Below are 22,956 nucleotides of genomic sequence, written 5' to 3'. Positions count from 1 at the left end.
GTTAAGCACAGCACTATGAAGCTATCTGCAGCCACTGCAGCACAAGTTCGATCCCCGGCCAGACAGAAACCCACATGGCGCAGCAGACCTCTCCTGTCTCGCCCGCTGCTCCCCTCAGCAGTGTATTTCAGTCAATCTGCCTTTTCTGCTCCCCACTCTGTCTCCTCTGTCTCTGGTGAATCCTCTCACCTCCCCGCACCTCTAGCCTGTGCCCCAGTTCTTGAATGCATAAATAATTCTTTAAAAAAATAAAATAAAAGTCACAGGAACATCTACTCAAATATGCAAGTCAAGTGAAAGGTTAGAATCATCAAACAGAAAACGTTATGATACCAGTCAGCGAGACTATGCCCAGAAAGTTACTGAGATGGGTCTGACTTCCGGACGTAAAACAAATCATAAGAGAAAACAAGCTGAAATCGAGACTGAAGTGTTTCAAAATCCACATGAGGAGAACATGGAGCTGAATGAATCCAGTACCTGAATCAAAGGGTAAAATTCTGATCAAACATCATAATACCTTAAGAATGTTCAATTGTGTGAAAGTTGCGAATCTTGTTTATAGCCTAAACATATACTTCTCTGTTACGCCAAGTACAACACACATACAAAAAAGTTCACAAAGAAATAAAATTACATGTAAGACAATCAGAACCTAAGTATAGACACCAACGCCACCACTACGCCACACTTACTGGAATTCGGAGCTGTCCCAGAGCCAAACGCAGACTGACCAGGCTGCTGTCCAAACACAGGAGGCTGGCTGCTGCTCGACACGGCCCCGAAAGTAGGCGGTGGGGGCTGAGAACCAGCAGAAAATAATGCTGCTGTCGATGATATAGGCCCAAAGCCTTGGGGATTAGGTTGGCTGGCACCTTGACTCTGTCCAAATGTTGGCGTTTGGTTAGCACCAAATGCTGGACTGGCAGATGGTGCTGACGGTGCAGTGCCAAATACAAAGGAGGATCCTACAGGGGCAAAAAAAATGCTTCAATCATCATGATAGTTAGAATGAGAGAATCTTCAAAAATACCCTAGATACTCAAAAACAAATTTTAAGCTTCTTTTCAGGCCTTTTATCTTGCTGAACAAATCCCAATCAGACAAATTTTGAATGATTAAGAAAACAATTCTCTCCCATTTGATATAAAACTATATGGAATCCATATTAAAAAAAAAAAAAAAAAACCCCACACCCAAACTTCTATCAACATGTCTCCCAATCTTTGCAGCTAAAAGTTTCAGAAAATAGAGTTAAAAAGACAAGTTTAACACACGGCAGAAATCAGCCGAAGCTGTACACATGTACACACTGCTGAAATGAGGACTGATGTCTAGTAAAACAACTCCCAGTGTCTGGCTACTTACAACTTAGTATTTCAAAATATTAACTTGGAAAAACTAAAGCATACACTCTTGCTGAGATTAGAAAAACTGCTTACAAGAGTTAATTATAATAAGCTTAAGCACAAAATTTACATTATTCCATAGTAAAGGACACCTCGAGATGCCCCAAGGCACCCAGTCATAACGCACTATATGATTTGCCAACAGCTGGCATAATTAAAATCAATGTAACGACTAGACGCATGACTTTTCTTTCCGAAATGTACCTGAGGAGCTAGACGTGGTGGTAGCTCCAAAGCTGAAGCCAGAAGTTGCAGTATTATTACTGTTGGCTCCTGGCCCAAAGACAAATGGGGTCACAGCTGTACCCGTGCTGGATGTGGTTGCTGGTTTGCTCTCTTGAGAAAACAACAAGGACTGAGATGTACTGCACTCAGCAGAGTTCCCGAAGGCAGAGCTGCTCACAGGATTGCTGGCCTGTCCAAACACAAAGGCAGTCACAGGTGCACTGGAGGAAGAGGTGGAGCTACCAAATATTCCACTACCAGCTGAAGTAGCTGGAGTACTTGAACTAGAGGAATTATTGTTCAAGAAACTAAAAACTGGCTTTGCTGCACCTTGATCTGTAAGACAGAAATTAAAAAACAAAAATCTTTAAGAACAGAATAGTCCAGAAAGCATTATTTTTGCCTACCATATAATCTAAAAATTCATTACAAAACAGAATCATTAACATAGAATTGTTCTTCAAATGGACATGTGACATAAAATTTTGATGTAATCAAATACATGGTACCTGTTATTGCTTATGGATTTTTTTATATAGGAAAACTTTCAGCATTCAAATAAATAAAGGAAAAAATATTTGTTAAATCCATTTGCTAAGTGGATATTGCAGTTAAATTCTAACTGGGTAGCAGATTTAGATAATGAAGAGAAAAGGACTTCTACAAATATTATTTTGTAATTTACGTTAGCAAGATAATTCAATTTATCTGAATGATAGCCAATTTCCTCTGTAGCACTTAACTAATGGATAATTTGTAACCCCAACTTTGACATGTTAAATTTCCGCCTATATGTATGTACCCTTTTCCCTTTATAGTTATCATTACCAGACTGTTTCACTTATTGTAGTTTTACTGTTGTTTTGATATTGGTACACAAACCTGACTGTGTGCCTGCCCTTCTCCCCAAAATTTCTTGTGCATTTTCCCTTCCATGGGAGTTTTTAGTATTAGTGCCAGTTTGTTAAGCTTCACAAAAATTCCTCCAAGAAGTCAGGGGTGGAGGGACAGGGAAAAATAGTCTCATGAAGAAGTATTAAATTTTTATAATGCTTTTAATTATTGAGGAACACTACAATTTCTGGCACTATTGTAAAATATAAACTAGAAAGGCTAGAAAACATAAATGAAATATGCTGTCCAGTTATTTATTGCCAATATGGAGAAAGGTTATTGACTTTTATATGCTGAGCCTAAATCTAGGCACTGCATTTAAAAAAATTTGAATTGTTTCAATAACGTCTCAGTTCCAATGTTATCTACTGGAAAGGGCTGGTGATAACATTATGATATGACAATTAGTATGCTTTACAGAAAATAGCAAAGTTAATAGGAGTGTCTATTTCAATGTACACAGTATAGCAATAGCATGATTAAATCTTATTAGACCCTATTTCATTTTTACTGCTTTCAAAATAATATATAATTAGGTCTTTATTTTCGTTGAATGCTGTTTTTAAATTTCCAAGTGAAAATTTCAGTTAAAAAATTCAAACCCATTTACTGAATTTCATACTGTTTTTTCCAGTTAATTTTTCATTTTGTGTTTCTAATTTATTATTCAAAAATGTTCTTGGTTATCCAATTTTTGAGTCTTTGCTTGCCTGAAAACATCTTGTATTTTGTCCCTATGCTTGAGCAAATCTAGTAAGTTATAGAATTCTAGGTTCAAGGCCATTTTTACTTTGAAGGCACAGTCTTCTATGTTTTCAGCATCTGATGTTATAGTCTGATGTTAATCTGGCTCCAGTTTTTTCCCAAAGAGCTTTTCTCTGAGAACTTTCAAGAATTTGATGTTGGTCTCCTAAAATTTCACCAAACTTTGTCAATAAGAGCTATTTCCATTTTTGAGTATAGTATTACTCTTTGTATCTACGAAATTTTCGTCTGTCACTCGTTTTTTATCTTAGCTTCTAAGCACTTATATTGCAACGAACCTTGTGAGTCTAGTCTGGATCAATCTCACACTTTTGCACTGCACTCTGGGAAAGTCCAGTTCATTAATCTAATTAAGCTTTTTTTCTATTACTCTGTCCACACAATTTTATTTCACTAACCATGTTTTTAATTTTCAAAAATGCAGTTTCATTTTTCTTTAAGGTGTTAGTTGTAAAAATCACCCATTTTAAACTATTAACTATTTGCTGTTTAATTTTCTTAAGTGCCTGATGATGACTGGTTATCTTTATAAATGAAAATGGGCACATTAAAAGTTTATGAGTAGGGCCTCCCCGGTGGCGCAGTAGTTGAGCGCTGGGTTGTGAAGCTGCCCGCGGCCTCTGTGGCGCCAGTTCGATCCCCGGCCACCAGAGAAGGGTCCTGCTTGGCGCGCAGACCTCTCCTGCCGCCCGCTGCTCCCCTCAGCAGTGTACTTCAGTCCTTCTGCCTGCTCTGCTCCCCGCTCTGGCTCTGGTGAATTCTCTCACCCACCTGCGCTTCTGACTGTACCCAGTGCATGTATAAATAAATAAATAGATAGATAGATAGATAGATAGATAGATAGATAGATAGATAGATAGATAGATAAATAAATAAATCTTTTTAGAAAAAGTTTGAGTTATAAAGTATTTGTGTGTGTGCAAAACAACTGGGGTGTAGGACAGAGGCGCAGGAGGTGAGCGGATTCACCAGACACAGAGTGGGGAGCAGAACAGGTGGAGTTACTGAAATCTACTGCCAAGGGGAGAGTGGGGAAGACAGGAGGGGTCTGCTGCGTCATAGATGAGTTAGATCCCTGGCCAGAGATCGAACTCAGGCCATAGTGCTGAGATTTAACCCCTAGGCCACCAGGGAGGCCCAAGTTAGGAAGTAGTATTGGGCTTAAAAAAAGACCGCTTACTGTTCAAAACAGTACACACCAATTCTGATTATAAAAACCCAAACAGGAAGGCGAAAGACACAACAATTTGTGCTTTTCATTAGAGCTGTGTTACTCAAAATCAGATCTATAAATAACTTCATCAGAATCGTGGGCATTTTGAGCAGTTAAAACTGAAATCCTAGGGGGGTCTCCCTGGTGGCACAAGGGGTTGAGCACCTCACTGTGAAGCAGTCCACAGCCTCTGCAGCACAAGTTCGATCCCAGGCCACCAGGGGGCAGCCCACATGGTGCAGCAGACCTCTCCTGGCTCGCCCGCTGCTCCCCTCAGCAGTGCATTTCAGTCGGTCTGTCTGTTCTGTTCCCCACTCTGTCTCTGGTGGGTCCTCTCACCCCCTACATCTCTGGCCTGTACCCCAGCTCTTGTATGCAAAAATAAAAAAAATAAAATCTTTAAAAAAAAAAAAAAAAAAACTGAAATCCTAGGTTCCTTCCCAGAGAATCCTGCTACCATTACTCATTTTCTCTCAACTATGCTCAGGGTTTAAAACATTCCTTGGCTTGCTGCACTTGTCAAGATAACAAAGACATCTTCTTTTTTTTTTTTTTTTTTTTTTTAAAAAAAAAATAGGCTTTAATGACTTACCAGCTGTAGTACTGGTTTGAGCTCCAAAAGCAAAAGTGGGTTTTGCTGGCTGCTGCTCAGATTCCTTCTCAGATGGTTTCGCCACACTGAAACTAAAGGTCGACTTTGAAGAACTCTCATCTCTGGTTTGTTCTGAATTCCCAAAGGAAAACACCGCTTGACACTTGGGCTCTTCACTGTCAGTTTTCTTCCCAAACACTAGAGAAGTGGAAGTGACGGGCTCTTGCTGTTTCTCTTCTGTCCTTCCCAGAGTGAACGCCGAGGCAGAGGGCGGCGGGGCGGGCTCCACGTTGCCAAAACTGAACCCTCCTTTGGTGGCAGGGATTTCCTCTTTTTTTGCTTCCGACGTCTTACAAGTAAAAGGAGCCACTGAGACACTCTTGGTTTCTACAGTTCCAAAGCTGAAGCTGCTCTTATTCTCAGAGGTCACAGAGGTCACTGTGGTGTGAGCAGCAGCAGGAGTGGGGTTAACAACACCTGTACCAAAGCTAAAACCAGCGGATGAAGATTTAGACAGTCCCTCGTTCTTTTCCTGCTGCCCAAGATTAGACACCCCAAACTGAAAAGGAGTTGAAGAAGCTGAACTGTTTAAGCCAGCAGAAAGTCCAAACTTAAAATTATTATCATTCTTACTGTCTTTTTTAACTTCTTCAGGTTTAGACTCAGACGAAACCCCAAATTTAAGATCGCCTATTGGTTTAGAAAATTTAAAGCCTTCACTCATGGGATTAGACCCAGAATCTGATGTCACGTCTATTTTGAAGCCTCCCTGATCTCCAAATTTAAAATTTCCAGTGTTTGTTAAAGTCTGAGAGGGTGACGGGATACCAAATTTGAAGGATGACGCTGCTGGGTTCGAAGATGAGGAAGCTGTGCCAAAGCCTTGAGAGAGAGAGAAAAAGAGAGATCATATTCACATAACTTTTATCACAGCATGTTGTGATAACTGTTCTATTTTAGTATTAGTTCTTGTTAATTTCTTATTGTGCCTAACTTGTACTAATTTGGTGACATCTGTGGCTTCAGACATCCACGAGGAGTCCTGGATCATAAACCCACAGCAAGGAAAGGTTACTGTATACAAAATAACAGCATATATATGCTTATAGTTTGCAAAAAGAACTATGAAAGAGTTATAAGAAACCAACCATAGTTGGTTTTTGGTGGGGGCAGAAGGATGGAAAATGAACCAATGGGGACAAACTTTTCATAGTACATCTTATAATTTGATTTCTAAAAACAGTCCATGTCTTATTTATGCAAGCATTTTTAAAAATCAGCATCAAAGAACCAAAAGAATGACATGAGTGGAAGCAATATCTAAAAAGATAACAGTATAATGACAAGATCAAAGTCATAGTTTTCATAATGCTTTTCTGCAGCTGAATACACTAGAAGTAAAGCATTTGGTTGACTGGTTCAAATCAGGAATTGTTTAATAAAGGGCGCCAAGATATCTACTTTATTCTGCTTACCATGTACAAATAGAGATACCTAGCAGTCAAGCTTTACAAGTCTCATTCAGATTTTCTCTTTGAACAATTCTCTATCCCCACTTTCTTTCCCTAAGAATCTTAATTGCAAACTGTATCCGATCTCAGGAGCAAGCAGTTATGTACATGGTCTCTAAAATACTTTAAGTGATTCAATTAGAAGCTAAAAATAAAGGGGCCAAAAACAACTAACTAGTTTTCACCTCTGCCTCAGAGTTGCTCCAAGGTAGCTCTGCCTCCAAGGGACAGACGTAAAGGTCTGAGGATTACTGCACTCCACAGAGAGAAGAGGGGAGGAAGAACCATAGGCAGGTAAAAGCTACCAACGGAGCTGAGATGAACTGGAAAGCAGGGATTTTTGAAAACACCTGAACGCAATGTTTTCTGGCCAGTTGTATCTCCATTAGTCATGCAATTACTTTAGTGGGTTGCATTGTGCGTATTTCTTCTAAAAGGAAAAATACAGAACACACTATGGCATCTCACACACGGGAGCTAAGAATTTGTAAAATGTTTCTCTGAATTACATAAATGAATACACGGTGCATGTGACAGGTCATAATATAATATGACTGTTTTGGTCTGAATCAAAAAAGTTTGAGAGCCACTAGTCCAAGGTATAATTACAAGTAGATCAAGTTTGGCTTTCTTGTTTTAATGCCCTAGTAGTCCTAACTACTTTCTTACCGAGTGAAATCTTTCTCGCATCTCCCTGACTAGCCCTTTAAGACCTAAAATCGCATTTCCAGCTTTTATCAAACTTTGACTGAAATGTTCTTATATGAAATAATCCATACAGGGATATGAAGACTTAGAAAAATTTGGCCTTCAGATACTCAGCATAAATTACTTTGAGGTTCTTCCTTCTTTTATATTAAGAGAGCTATTTTTTTCGAAGACATCCTATGGGAAACCAAACCCAAGTCTAGATGACTCACAGTAAGGTTCTAGGGATATAAATTCCTGCTAAGTAAGAGTTAAGTTTTAAAAAATAAGAAACTAAAACTCTCAGACTCAGTAATACAAAATACAATAGCTCTTTCTTTACCTATCTACAGAAAAGAGCTATCATACTGCTAACAAGCAAATCATCTGATTTTACAGTAATACAGGTAGAAGTGAGCTAAACGTTTAGGACAGTATCTCATTTTACATAATATCTCAATAGATACATAATTTCTCAATAGAGAATAACTAACTTAAAAACTAAAGTCAGCTGCAAAAATTTCACTTTAAAATGGCAACATGAGGCATTTTACCAACAGCTTACCTTTAAACTCTGATTTTGTGCCTGGTTTTTCACTTTCACATGCTACGCATTTCGTGGAATCTACTTTATTCTGCACTAGGCACACTTCACAGTCCCAACTTCCCTCAGGTTTCTTGAACATGTCCAATCCTAGGCTGCCTCCAGAAGACAGAGATACAGGGACAGAGCTGCTACTAGAAGCAGGCACTGAACTTCCTAAAAAATAAGGGGGGAAACATTTTTTTTTTAAATAAAGGAGAAATCTGAAAATTCTAATTTGTCAATATTATAATGACACCATTAAGTCTAAGTATTCCATTTTTAATGTTTCCGATTAAAAGTCAGAAATAAAAACATAACACTTTTACAAACAGTGGATAAACATCTCAGATTTCTTTAGATTTCTTTAAGTCTTACAAATGAGCAGCTCACATACACCTTATTCAGTCATGCGATACCTCACAACCCCAAGTCTGAATAGTCATATTTAACCAAAAAAAGCCTCACAAATCAACGCCTAAAAGACTAAATTTTCCTTAAGAATCTTTGTCGATTTCTTCAAACAGCACAGCATTATAAAACAAACATAAAAAGTTACAGGCATTATCCTAACACATAGCCACAGACCACGTTCATTTCAAGATTTCAAAGCACAGGTCTCTGCTTTTAAAGTGATCACTTCTCCAGGAAAGTGTTCTACACCAACTTTGCAATTTAACGCAATACTGCCTACTAAGTTCGTGTTAATTTTGTTATAAGCCAGTCATCTAACAGACATTTAGCAAGTACCAAAATGTACTTAGGTTCTGGGAACATAAAGATGAATAAAATGTTGCTTAACTTCTAAAGGTGCACTTGGTTTAAAAAGAAGAAATACATGAACGCATCCTATCACTATCACCAAGAAGAAAAGTGATAAATGATCTCATGTGAGAGTGAAGGGGGAAAGGCTGATCAACACGGCAGCGAAAGGACAAGGGGATCAAATTCTCCCATAAAAACATCCAATAGGGAGAAATTAACTGTGAAGTCCCGGCAGGACCTGGGCGCTTGACACGGACTTGGTGGCACCCCTGATTCACTCAGACTGCTGAGGGAACTTGGAAAGAAGGGGGGAAGGGAAACAAAGAAAATCATTGGAACACTGCGCCCCGCCCCGCCCCGCCCTTCCCCACACCTAGAAGTAAAGGAGGAAAAGCTGGCAAACAAGGACCAGGAGAATCCCAAGGCATCCGAGGGGTCTGGACAACAAAAGATTGGGGAGGGGCCTCCCCATGGACATAAAGCCCTGGGAGCAACTCCCTCAAGGTGGCATCTCCCTCCCCCTACCCCTCCTGGAGGCCTGAGCCAGCATCTAACCAGTCCAGTACACTTACTCGGGAAGGACATCAGACCAGTCAGTAGGCACATTTACACAGGAAGGACATCAGGGGGAGCCTGCAGGGCTGGTCCCTACATTGGGGGCCTCTTGGTTCTCCAAACCCTCAGGTGAGGGAGGCTGCAGGAGCCGCCACGCTCACCAACTACCTCATGGGCCCGGAAGGTGTGCTGATGCGCCCACACCCACAGACACCCACAGCTGCAGTTCTTTTTTGCACCGTCCAAGATCGGTGGGGTTTTAGGGGTTTTTTTTCCCTTCTTTTTCTTTTTCTCTCCTGGAGGACACCGAACTCACTGGGAAACAGCTGAGCCCTGAGAAGCAATTCTCCCGCCATCTGTTTATGTGTTTGTTTATTAGCCAGTTCGTTGTCTGTTATCTGATATTATTTGTTTTCTATTCTTCTTTTTTTAAAAAAAGATTATTTATTTATTCATGCATGCAAGCACTGGGTACGGTCTGAAGCGCAGGAGGGTGAGAGAATTCACCAGAGCCAGAGCGGGGAGCAGAACAGGCAGACCAACAAAGTGCACTGCTGAGGGGAGCAGCGGGCGGCAGGAGAGGTCTGAGCACCACGTGGGACCCTCGCTGGCGGCCGGGGATCGAACCGGCACTGCAGAGGCTGTGGGCAGCTTCGCCGCCCAGCGCTCAACCGCTGCACCACCGGGGAGGTCCCCTTGTCCCCCATCTTGCCCTTCCTTCTTCTCTCACTTTTGTTCTGTCTACATTCTCTATCATCTTCTTCTTTCCTCTCCCTCCTTTTTCTCTTTTGATCCCAGTATTCTGCTGAGACACACCTAGAGGGACCCAGCCGCTCAATAGAGAAATAAACCCCACCCAGCCTGAAGGTCCTCCCAGTGGCCTTGGCCCCAACATGTGTCTGGAGGTGCAGGGCTCCACAGAGACTCCCGACCACCACAGGCCGAGCTATTGGATCCCATCCTATACAGTGGGGACCAGACAAACAGGGGCTCCTGGTGCAAAACACAGCTCAGAACAACACCTACCACAACAGAAGTGTCCAGACATGTATCCAGTCACACCAGCTCAGACACTAGGCAGACACATCCATGCCTGAGCAAGAGAAATCAGAAGTCATGCCCACCAGCACCAGTGGTACAGCGGCACTATGAACAGAACAAAGCCAAAGGCAAACAATGGAAAGAAAGAAAATTACTAACGATCAAGCAGGCCCTTCTGGGAATGATACACCACAGGAAGTCAACCTCCAGACCCCAATAACATGGACATGGAAATAATCTACCCCTAACAAAGAATTCAAAAGGGCCATAATGAAAACAATAAAAGAGATAAGAGAAAACGCAGAAAGAGAGAAGACTATCATCAATGAACTGAGGAAGAAAGCGAAGGAACTGGAGGATATCCAGAGATTAGCAGAAGAACTCCAAGAAAACAGAATGGAAGACATGGAGAACGAGTCAGTACTCTCCTAGATACAGACATAAAAAGAACCAAAAATGAAAAGGAAAGAGAAGTATAAATAAAAGAGTGAAAAAACACTTCAAGAAATATCAGACACCATGAGGAAAGGAAATATGAGAGTCATAGGAATCCCAGAAGGTGAGGAGATAAACTGAGAAACTATTTAAGGAGGTAATTGAAGAGAACTTCCTAAGCATGAAGACAGAAATGAAAATAGACAAACAAGAAGCTAGAAGAACACCAAATTACCACAGCAAATGAAAGGAAATGAAAGGAAAATTACAGCAAGACACATAATAGTAAAGTTTCCAAAGGTCCAAGACAAGGAAAAAATAATGAAACTGATGAGGGTGAAGAAACACAATCTATAAAGTGCCTATCCTACATAAACTCTTTCAAATCATTGAAAAGGAAGGAATACTACCAAATACGTTTTATGAAGTCAACATTACACTAATACCAAAACTTCAATTTTGGACAACACAAAAAAAGGGTCAATTTCTCTAATGAATGCTGATGCAAAAATCCTCAATAAAATCCTACAATGCATCAAAAAGATAATTATTCACCATGACCAAATAGAATTTATTCCCAGGGCACAAGGATGGTTCATCATCCGAAAAATCAATTAATGCAATCCAACACATCAACAAAAAGAAAAATCCTATGATTATATCAATAGATGCAGAGAACGCATTTGACAAAGTTCAACATCCATTTATTTTTTTTAAAGATTTACTTATTTATGCATACAAGAACTGTGGTACAGGCCAGAGGTGTGGGAGATGAGAGAATTCACCAGAGTAGGGAACAGAACAGGTGGACTGACTGAAATACACTGCTGAGGGGAGCAGTGGGCGAGACAGGAGAGGTCTGCTGCGCCATGTGGGTAGCTCCTTAGCCGGGGATCGAACTCGTGCTGCAGTGGCTGCAGATAGCTTCATAGGCTGTGTCTTAACCCCTTGCGCCACCAGGGAGGCCCTCAACATCCATTTATGATGAAAGCCCTCAAAATTCTCAGAATATAAGGGACATACCTTAACATAATAAAGGCTATATACGACAAATCCATAGGCACTATCATTCTCTATGGTGAAAAGCTAAAAGCCTTTCCCTTAAGATCTGGAACAAAACAAGGATGTCCACTCTCACCACTGCTTTTAATATAATAGTGAGAAAACAGAAAGATACACAAGGAATCCAGATAGGAAAAGAAGTAAAGCTATCACTATTTGCAGATACATGATAACATACATAGAGAACCCTAAATAAGGTCACAGAAAAACTAATCAAGGTAATCAACCAGTTCAGTACAATAGCAATATACAAAATCAACACACACAAACCCATAGCCTTTCTATATGCAAATGATCACTCTGAAGAAATCAAGAAAACCATACCTTTTATAATTGAAACAAAAAAATCAAATACTGGGGAAAAAACCTAACAAAAGAGGTGAAGGACCTATAAAAAGAAATTACAAAGCTTTGTTAAAAGAAATAGAAAGACATCCCCTGCTCCTGGATCGGAAGAATTAACATTTTCAAAACGGCCATCCTACCAAAAGAAATTTACAGATTCAATGCTATTTCAATAAAAATTTCAATGACATTCTCCCAAAAAAAAAAAAATTTTGATGAAATTCATATGGAACCACAAAAAAAAGGTCAAATAGCTAAAGCTCTACTGACCAAAAAGAAGGCGAATGGAGGCAGCACACTCCCAGACGTCAAACGTTACTACAAAGCCATAATAATTATTTTTTTTTTAAATAGTCGACTAAGTTTCATTTCTTTCTTTTCATTTCTAGAGGGCGCCACCACCTTTAATATTTCTCAAATCTATTTCATTCTCTTTTCCTGATCCGCCCACTGCCAAGAGCCCACCCCCTGCAAGTCTTGCTTAGGAGCCTTCTTTTGAGGCCACTGGTCTTGTTCCCCTGAAATCCATCCTTCTAAGAAGCAACCAGTGCCATACAATTTCTTTTTCCTCTCTGGTTACTCCTTTAAAAGATTAATTGTTCCTATGTTTTATTCCTGTACTTCTTAACTTAGAAAGAGTTCAATTGTAGGGTTTCCTCTCTACTTCACTCATTCAACTTATATCCCCTCCACTTCCACAACTTATTTGAAACGTAAGAGCTAATGGTCCCTAAATCTGTGTATCTCATACATTCCTTACCCTTAGTTATCTCAGTACACATCACCATCATCTTTACCTATATGACTGATGATAAAACTTCCTAACCTCTTCTCTGGTCTCCAAAGTTTGTCATTTTCAAAATCTATGCTCCAGGGCCTGCCTGGTGGCACAGGGTTTAAACAGTGCTATCAAGCTATTGCCAGCCATTGCCAGCCATTGCAGCAAGAGTTTGATTCCCAGCTGGCCAGGGAGCTACCCACATGGCACAGCAGACCTTGCCTGCCTTGCCTACTGCTCCCCTCAGCAGTGGATTTCAGTAGATCCTCCTGTTCTGCTTCCCACTCTCTCTGGCGGATCCTCTCACCACCACCACCACCACCACCACCTCCGCCCCCAGCACCTCTGGCTTACACTCCAGTTCTTATATGTATAAATAAATCTATCTTTAAAAAAAAAAAAAAAAAAAAAAAAAACTATGCTCCAAAAAGCAACTGAGAGATTTATCAAAAATAAAAACTTGACTACATCACTCCTCTGCTCAAAATAGTAGTTCATCATTTACGTATGAGCTTTCTTTGTGTGTAACAATTTACTTCCTGACTAAAGCCTTATTCTTTCATCAACTCAGAGTTATTTTTGGTTTCTTGTATCCATCAAGGGCTTTTTTTTTTTCCCCAGAAGAGGAGAAGAAATGCCAGATGGAAAGAGAAAGGTATTTCAGAATGAAGTTTCTGAAATCCTACTCTTGTAGAGATGTCCAGTAGGAGTTAGAAATACCACTCAACCCTTGTGTTCAACAAGGAGGGGTAAAACTGGATACAACGAGTATACAATTACCTGGGCTAAAATAACTTGGGGTTTCCATTGCAGACTTAAAACAACAAAACCTTGAGCAGTGCAATAAAAATAAAGTAGCTCCCACATCATGTGACTACTTATCTATACCCAATAATTATACAATGATATTATAGAATCAATGCAGTCATTTCCAGATGAATTAAAAATGAATTAAAGATCAATGTGAATCTTCAGCAACTCTTTCAAATTTCAACCAAGTAACAGGGGAAGAAAAATTAACCATTATTTTGGTTGCCTGATATTTTTTTCATTAATGATTCAGGATTTTACTCTCATTGTACTATCTCTGGCAGAGAGCATACAGGTAGCACCATTAAAATTCAATCACAGCCATAATGTCCTTGAAATTTTCATGACTTGGAAATGACTAGTCATCCTCACTTCTACTTAGAGAAAAAGAAACAAAGAAATGTTTTACTCTGTATGAAAGTTTAAGAAAGACTTCCTAGTTCTAGGACCTTTCAGCACCTACAATAATCAACTTGAAAATGATGCTGAAAGCAAGAAGTTTCTGATAAAACTGGATACAAAGAGTATACAAAGGACGGATTAACACACAGCCTATTCTAAGAAAACACATGGTAGTCTATTTTAAGAGAACAGGCTGATACAGCCCCAAGCAAATCAAGATAATTTAGAAAAATTAAGATGTGTAAGAAATGCTTGTTCTGAAACATTTAAAATACTAAGGTTGTTCCAGGCAATCTTACACAGAAAAAATTTAAATTCTCTAATAAAGGAATATAAAAAATTATTCCAAATAGCTGCAAACATACCTGGTTTCTGAGACATACAGGACACACATTTATTGTCTTCGGCTTTGTTACAAACACAGCACACTGGGCACTCCCAAGATCCCACTGGCCTTTTGAATTTATCGCCAAATCCTAAGGTACCAGTGGTCACAGTGCAGCTGGAAGATGAAGTGGCCACAGTGACAGCACTTTCTGAAGCCACTGGCAATGTAAGGACTCGCTTAACACCAGTTCCAGGTTTCGGTGTTTCACAAGCTACACATTTTATCGCTTCGGGTTTATTTTGTACTAAACAGGTATCACAATCCCAAGTTCCTACTGCTGGTTTAAATTTGTCTCCAAAGCCTGTCCCTGATGCAGAAAGAGTTGGTTTGCCACTTTTACTTGGTGTCCCAATTCCAGTCTGTTTAGCAGTATCTTTTGCTGGCAATTTTGTCGCTTGGCAGGCTGCGCACTTATTGTCTGTGACTTTGTTCTGGACTAGACAGACATGACACTGCCACAATGACCCAGCTTTTAAACTTTCTCCAAATCCAGTTCCACTAGAAGAAAAGTTACTTATTGCTGGTCTTGTATAAACTACTGGGCTTGAAGTTGTTGGGTGAGAATCTGTCTTCGGTGATACAAAACCTACAAAGAGGGGAAGAGGAGAGAATGAAAAGAAGTTTTCTAATGAAAACATTAACTGAAATTATCACTTGGGGAAAACACATTTATCTTACTGCAGAGTTACTACAATCCAATGGATTACTTAAGAGTTGTTTTTCACCTGAGCAGTTATTAATTACAATACGCAACGTTTAGTTAATATTCTAAAGATGCTGTTCTGTTTGTCATATATGATCTTTTTCTCCAGGAATCTCTACTTAATTCAACCAATACCAATTTGAGGCAATTATTTTTATACTGATTTGTTGATACAGTCTACTGTCATCTTCATTTTTCTATACCTTTTTGTAATAGTGAATTGCAGTATAGCCTTTCATAGCCTTCCTTCCTGATCTGTCTTTCCTTTCAGGTTTTCCCTTAACTACCTGAAATGAGTTCAGTATCTAATAATCTTTTAATTTTATCCAATCATAATCCACTGTTGTGGAATGCTCTACTTTCAGTATAATCCAGCTGAGCTGTATGGATATGCTAATTTGACAGATGTCCCTCCCAAATACAACACAGTGGAAAGAATTATTTTAATTATACGTTCAAGTATTTGAGTAGTAACCAAACACTAATTCAAATAAAATTGCTTCCATTCTCCCTCCAATATACTCGCCTTTCACATTCTAAGTGTTTCTTTTTTGTAATCACTTAGGTGTTACTTAGAAAATCAACATATTCACATAGAACCATGGAATGACAGGAGGGGAAAAAAGTCTGCGTGCTACCAAAGCTGCTATCATTGAATTGATTCACTCAGACTACTCTTAATTTTTGAGAATAACCTTCCAATCCTTTACTCTGGATCAATTTCACAGATACTAACAAACTCAATAACCTGTTTCTCTAGCATTTAGCACCAAAAGAAAAGAAAACTGTATGGAAGACCTGGAAGGTGTTAGACTTTCTAGTGATGCCAAGAAATGATCCAGCACAGAATTTTTGTTATTGTTGTTAGCACAGGGCAAAATAATTCCACATAAGTTATCCCCAACAGTCAACAATGTGCTTTCTTGTTAATGACTAATTTGAGTCACTAAGGTTGGCAAAACTTTAACAGCACTCATTCTCAAGGTACTAAAGATTTCTTTTTTCCTCACTATTTGTGGATTTTCCAAATATCTTTCAAAAGAAGTTACAATTCCTCCAAATTTTTGCCTTTTTAAAAAAAGTTAAAAGACAGGGAAGGAATGGCATTATAAATACAAAGTTTGAATTATGTGACAATAAAACACATCCACTTGATGCTTACCAACTACCTGGTTAATGCTAGTACAGGCACTCTGTGGAGTTCTGCCGTAAATACATAGTCACCTAAGTTATTGAGATTCCTATGCGCAACGTACTCATCTATAAAATGAGAGCACTAAAACAAGCAACCAAATCTTTCTCAATCTTGTTGGAGCAGTCAACATTATTTTGAAACTCCCATTCAATTATACATGACTGCATCTGCTGGGTAAATCTAAATTCTTTCTCAGCTATGAGATTATTTCATAAACCCATTTTTATAGTATATATCACAATGGGAACTGTGACTATCTTCCTTGATTCTTTTTTTTAATTTTATTTTTATATTCCCCCATACAATTTCAACCCCCTTATTTTGACCCCAATCCCTCCTTCCCCGCCCCCCTATCGTCCTTGATTCTAAAACTGAAAATTTATTTCTATTTTAGGACTTCTATTTATTGTCTTCAATTATTACCTACTAGGCAGTTCTATGCTCTTACCAGAAAAAGACATACCTAGTTATGGCAGGTTTATTCATTTTACACCATACTGGCCTATCTCTATTAACATTTTCTATATGTCTCTTAGAAATTTCATTTTAATAATACAAGGTATGTAAATTCTAAAGAAATATGTAAAATTCCTAAGATAGTTCCCCTAAAAGAACTACATTTGATTCCACATTAAAAAGTTAATGTGGGCCTCCCTGGTGGCGCAGCGGTTGAGCGCTGGGTTGCGAAGCTGCCCGCGGCCTCTGCAGCGCCGGTTCGATCCCCGGCTGCTCCCCGGCCACCGGAGGAGGGTCCCACATGCCGCGCAGACCTCTCCTGCCGCCCGCTGCTCCCCTCAGCAGTGTACTTAGGTCCTTCTGCCTGCTCTGCTCCCCGCTCTGGCTCTGGTGAATTCTCTCACCCTCCCGCGCTTCTGACTGTACCCAGTGCATGTATAAACAAAAAAACAAACAAACAAATAAATAAAAACATGCCTCTATAAAAAAAAAATCTAAAAAAAAAAAAGTTAATGTGACAACACACAATTTATAAATTTTAAAAGTCTAAAGCATAACACAAATGACATTAAAATGAGGTCATGAATTTATAATTCAGATTTTAGGCACTTTCAAGAATTGCTGTAATCTTACCAGGGTTTTTCAGAATGTCTAGGACACTTCCTTCTTTGAGGATTTTTGCAGGTCTAAAAGGGCCATAACAATCTTCATCTGGACTCTTCTTACAGTTTGCACTGTTAACTACGGTGATGTCTTGACCTATAATTTTTTTAATTGGAAAATAATATGCCATCAGAAAGCACTGAACTTTAGTTAAATGTATTAAAAAGATCTTTCAAAGACAATTTGGATAAACATCATAAAAAATTACTTATAAATCAAAGACAATGAAAATGACTTAAGTGATAGGGTAATCTGCCATTACAGGAAGTACAAACACCATTGCCTATACTCTACTCCTCCTTTCCTCCAAAAGGGCAAAAAATATAAACCACAACTGCCACCTAAGGAACTCGCTGGTATCAAAAATAACTAGGCAAACACGTAAGAGGAATGTGGCAACTGAGGCAAGATTATATGCTGCATGAAATAATATATTTGATTACACAGCAAACTACAATACTGATTTGAAAAGAAAACCTCATACTCAACAGAGCTAGTTCTTTCATTTCTAGAGATAAATCTTATGATTGACTATATTCGTCAGCTATAATTTAAAAAAAAAACCAGGATGACAGTTGCTCAATAATGAGGGATTATATAAATTACAGAATGCACCCACAACAATCATTCCCAAAAGCATAGATATGGGTAAAAGCAGGTTAAAAATCCAGAAGATTTTAACTGTTGGTATCTAATGTGTATGAAGAGTAGCCGTGGCTGTTAATGACCAGTGATCTGTTGTTTGGTGTAACCACCTTCATCAATTATCTTAATCTAACTTGCTGCAGCTTCTAAATCCGCACTTGCTGGGCCTCTCTGGTGGCGCAGTGGGTTGAGCGGCGTGCTGGGAAGTTGTCCGCTGCCTCTGCAGTGCCGGTTCAATTCGTGACCAGCCAGGGAAAAACCCACCCGGTGCAGCGGACCTCTCCTGTCTCACCCGCAGCTCCCCTCAGCAGTGTCTTTGGTCTGTCTGCCTGTTCTGCTCCCCGCTCTGATCTGGTGATTCTCTCATCCTCCCACACGCCTCTCACCTGTACCCCAGTTTTTATATAAATAAATCTTAAAAAAAATAAATAAAAATAAATCGGCACTTGCTGCTTTGCCTTGCATATTTATGTCATGGACACAGCATGTTTCCTTAAACCTAATGAATTAAACTTGGCTAGCTTCAACTTTTTTCTTCTGCAGCTTCCTCAGCTCTCTAACCCTTCACAGAATTAAAGAGGGTTTGGACCTTGTTCTGCATTAGACTTTGGCTTAAGGAAATATTGTGGCTGGTTTGACCTTCTAGACCACCAACACTTTCTCTACATCAGCAAAGTAACGCTGTACATCTTTCTTATCATTCCTGCGCTCAATGGAGTAGCAATTTTATAACCCTTCAAGAACTTTGCCTCTGCATTCATAACTTGCGTGTTTGGTAATGAAGTCTAACTTTTGGCTCATTAAAGTTTTTGGCAGGCCTTCCACACTAAGTTTATCATTTCTAGCTTTTGATATAAAGTGACAGATGCATGAATACTTGAACACATTATACACATTATAGGATTAACCTATATTTGACCTAACTACAAAACAGTTGTGTCTCAGGAAATAGGTATGTCTGTGGAGAGGGAGACATGGGAATGACCAGTGGATAGAACAGGAAGAACACACAAGACATTTACTGTTTGCCATATCACATAAGGGCACAGCCAAAACAATTAAAATAGTAACATCAAAATCCACTGAGCACAGATCATCATAACAAATAATGATAAATTTTAAATACTGTGAGAATAAATGCTTATGTCTCGGCAACAACAACAAAAAAATCTAAAAATTTTAGCAAAGGATTTGAATAGACATTTCTCCAAAGGAGATATACAAAGGGCCAACGAGCACAGGAAAAGAGCACTACTCAGTCATTAAGGAAATGCATTATCAAAACCACGACAAAGCACTATTTCACACCCACTAGGATGTTTATGACCCAAAAAATGGAAAACACTAAGTGAAGTGAGAATACGGAGAAATTAAAATCCTCAGACCCTGTTGGTGGGAATCAGACATGAGCCAGCAGCAGAGAAAGTTTCAACTATTTGACCCATCAACTCCATTCCTAGCTATATACTCCAAAGCACTGAAACCAGTATACAAACACACACACACACACACACACACACACACAGAGCCAGAAGATGCAAAGGGCCAAAATGTCCATCAATGAATGAATAAACAAATTACAGTATAGCTACACAATGGAATATCACTTAACAATAAAAGAAATAATGATACACTATAATATAGATAAACATTGATAGCATTAAATGAAGAAGATGCAAAAGTTTAAACTGTTCAATTCTAGAATAGGAAAATGCACAGAAACAGAACCTAATGGTGGTTCCCAGGAGCTGGGGTAAACGAGTCACTGTTTAACATTTACAGGTTTCCTTTCAGGAGTGATAAAAATGTTCTGGAATTACATAAAGGTGGTAATTGCACAAAACTGTGACTGTATTAAACACCACTGAACCCTTCCCTTTGAAATGAATGATGTTATCTTTTGTCAATTGCACATCAATAACAAAAAAAAAAAAATGTGCCCAAAACTAAAGACCACACATCTAAGTATCTCTGAAAAGTATTGCTAAAAAGCATTGTCAGAAGGTTGGTATTAGCTCCACTTTGCTTCTCAGAGTTAATTTCATTCAAATGAAACCATCTACTAGAAATGCCAATGGTGAGAGATAAATTTTAAAGTACTAATGTATGCATCTATTTTAATGTTAAAAATTTCTGAGAAATTTTTACTTACCCAAACTACTTCTAGTTGGTTCTGAAATACTACTAGAGCCAGAAAGTTCTGCTGTTTTTGCAACAGGCACACTAAATGTAAATCCAATCTGTAAAAAGAAAAGTATCCCCTTAAAAGTTGAGTCAGTATAGTTTTAAACAAATATCAATTACAGCCCATTTTTAACTGCAAGTAAAAAAAAAAAAAAAACACCAAATTTCACTGTTTCTAAAATTTGCCACTTTCATATTTTAAAATCTCTAAAACTAGAGTGCTTCTTTTCTATTTTCAGTGTTTCTTCTAATGTAATGAATGGTGTCCTAGTTTAAAAGCATTTTTATTTATTAGGTATTGTATTCTTTCAAAGCAGTAAATAAAATAATAGTGTGTTCTTAATGCCCAGGTATTCTCAATGCCATTTTCTAATAAAAAGTCAGGGATTTCTTGGACAATGAGTGGATTTCAGAGATGTGGCAAAGAAATTAAAAGGTGATCTAAAATATCTAATGACAGAAAATAAGAACACAGGAAAAACTATGGCAGCATGGTAAAGTGACATACACAAGCCAAATATAGGAGGGGCAATCTGAACATTAAGCTTATATGTTATTATCTAAAATATTTAATTATGGAAAAACAAATACATATTGTGGGACACTAAAAGCTCAAAATTTTCTAGATTAAAGACAATTCAACAGGTGCACTAACTAAGCACAGCATGATTTAGCTTTTTGAGTCCAACTGTAGTGGGATCTATGAACAAGAGAACAGCAATTAAAGGATAGTATGAAACAGATGGGGAAATGTAAATATGGATTATGCTATTATTATATCATGTTAAATTTCTTGGGTATAGTAATAGCATTCTGAGTGTGAAAAGGAATGTCCATTTTCTTAAAAAGTAAAGGGAAATGTATTAAGGGTATCAAGATGTATGCATCTTAACTATCACACAGTAGATGCAAATGCCTATATGTCTTATCCACTAAAAAAGGTATAGGTTCTCATTCATTCAAGATTTCGCACATTGGAAAGTTTTTTTAGTTTGAAGACAAATAGTGGTATTTATTATCATTTGGCATCTTGGATTTGATAAAAATATAGTATGTCTCTGAAATCCATTAATTATGAAATATTCCTTGCTTGCTACTTACAGATGATGGAGGTAGTACATCTGCCTCAGTAGATTTTACAATTGGAGATGAAAATCTAAACATGGGACTGCCAGTGCTGTTTGGAGAGGTCATCTGTACCTGGTTTTCCAAATTATTAAATTATATAAAAACAGCTTTTTAGAAAAAGAAATTGACAATAAATTTAAATTATTCCAAAGAAGTCAAAAGCAATTTCCCCCTTTATATTTAAAAATCACTTTTTAACTCCTGAAAAATACTAATAACTGCTATAAAAATCTGGTTTCTTGGGCCTCCCCTGGTGGTACAGCAGTTGAGCAATGGGCTGCTGAGGCTGCGGGTAGCCTCTACAGCGCCAGTTCATTCCCTGGCCACCAGCGAGGGTCCCAACAAAAAAAAAAAAAAAAAAAAGATTTCTTCTTAGGCGTATACACTATCTTACAAGTGGCTATATGCCTACAAAAGAAAAGTAACACGCACAAGAATATGTTCTTGTTTTTACTTTTTATAAAGTAAAAGCCAGGAAAAAGGATAAAAATTTCAGTAGCACATTAAAAATGTTAATTCTACTTGAGAAATAAAAACATACATCCATTTATACCTTCACCCAAAATCATCTTAATTAGGAACATTGTTTGGAAACAAAATTACAATCACTTCTCTAGCTTACTACATAAGAATTAAAAAATACCCCCATCATAATGCACATGAAAAGACAAGTAAACCACTGTGTTTCCATTTTCCTCCTCTTACTCTGGGTTATTATTAATTTCCATACGAAAAATTAATCACCGCGTTAAACAGAATATTAGCCTTTAAAAGAATAAAAACAAAAATCACCTCTATTTGTACAATGCTTACATACCTTGTTTGTTAATGATTGTGAAGGACTGACAGGTGATGGAGAAGAAGTTGTAATCACAGAGGAACTAAAATTGAAGGTAGGCAGTGAAGAACTGGTGATGGGTAGAGAGATTTTCGGTAATACTGGTACTTCCATTTCCTAAAACACAACATGTTTCATAGTAATGTGAGTCATCTTCCATGTGATTCTTTTGTGTCTACTTCTTTTCAAATACAACTGATAAATTTGCAGATAAATTTAGAATAGGGAGACGGTAGCACCACGTTAACAATGTAGGGTCTTGAATCAAATGACTAAAAATGATTTTATGTAAAATGAGCATTTAATAAATGTCAGTACTGAAGAATCTGGTGAGCTGCCTTGGGTTTTAATGAAATATAGTGACGATCACCATGGTCTCAAGTGACCCAGATCCAAAACAAGCAAAAAGAGCTCCACTTGTGCTAGTGGTAGAATAATGTGTTGCCTGAACAATGTGCCGACACAGTTAACAATTAGAAACTTCGGACAAACTACCGAAACCCCTGAACACAGGTGAGCAACCAAAATTAAGCAGAAAGTAAAGGGGAGAAGACGCTGGAAGGAGCGAGGGCATCGAGGGGACTGCCTGTTCTCTCCGTGAAGGGATGCCACTGGATAGCAAAATTCAGAGAAAAAAATGACAAATCTGTCAACAGGTGACCAGAGCAGCCAGAAAATGAGGGA

At 38.5% G+C, this 22,956-nt stretch overlaps 1 protein-coding gene across 2 annotated transcripts in view; it reads right to left on the bottom strand.

Moving 5' to 3' along the window:
• NUP153 (nucleoporin 153) overlaps positions 1-22,956 on the bottom strand; it is a gene marked incomplete at both ends in the record, with an annotated part of 63,706 nt that overhangs the window by 4,145 nt on the left and 36,605 nt on the right. Inside the window, 9 exons of one of the 2 annotated variants that reach the window (XM_084228926.1) lie at positions 696-968; positions 1,614-1,970; positions 5,099-5,980; positions 7,862-8,056; positions 14,438-15,046; positions 17,448-17,573; positions 20,275-20,362; positions 21,408-21,506; positions 22,252-22,389. In XM_084228926.1, the coding sequence (XP_084085052.1) occupies positions 696-968; positions 1,614-1,970; positions 5,099-5,980; positions 7,862-8,056; positions 14,438-15,046; positions 17,448-17,573; positions 20,275-20,362; positions 21,408-21,506; positions 22,252-22,389 (2,767 nt within the window). The remainder of the gene's footprint in view (positions 1-695; positions 969-1,613; positions 1,971-5,098; positions 5,981-7,861; positions 8,057-14,437; positions 15,047-17,447; positions 17,574-20,274; positions 20,363-21,407; positions 21,507-22,251; positions 22,390-22,956) is intronic. The other variant, XM_084228927.1, reaches the window with a different exon arrangement.

The sequence above is a fragment of the Talpa europaea genome (assembly GCF_964194135.1).
Source record: "Talpa europaea genome assembly, chromosome: 2".
NCBI classification, from domain to species: Eukaryota; Metazoa; Chordata; class Mammalia; order Eulipotyphla; family Talpidae; genus Talpa; species Talpa europaea.
This window is presented reverse-complemented; position numbering and strand designations above follow the sequence as displayed.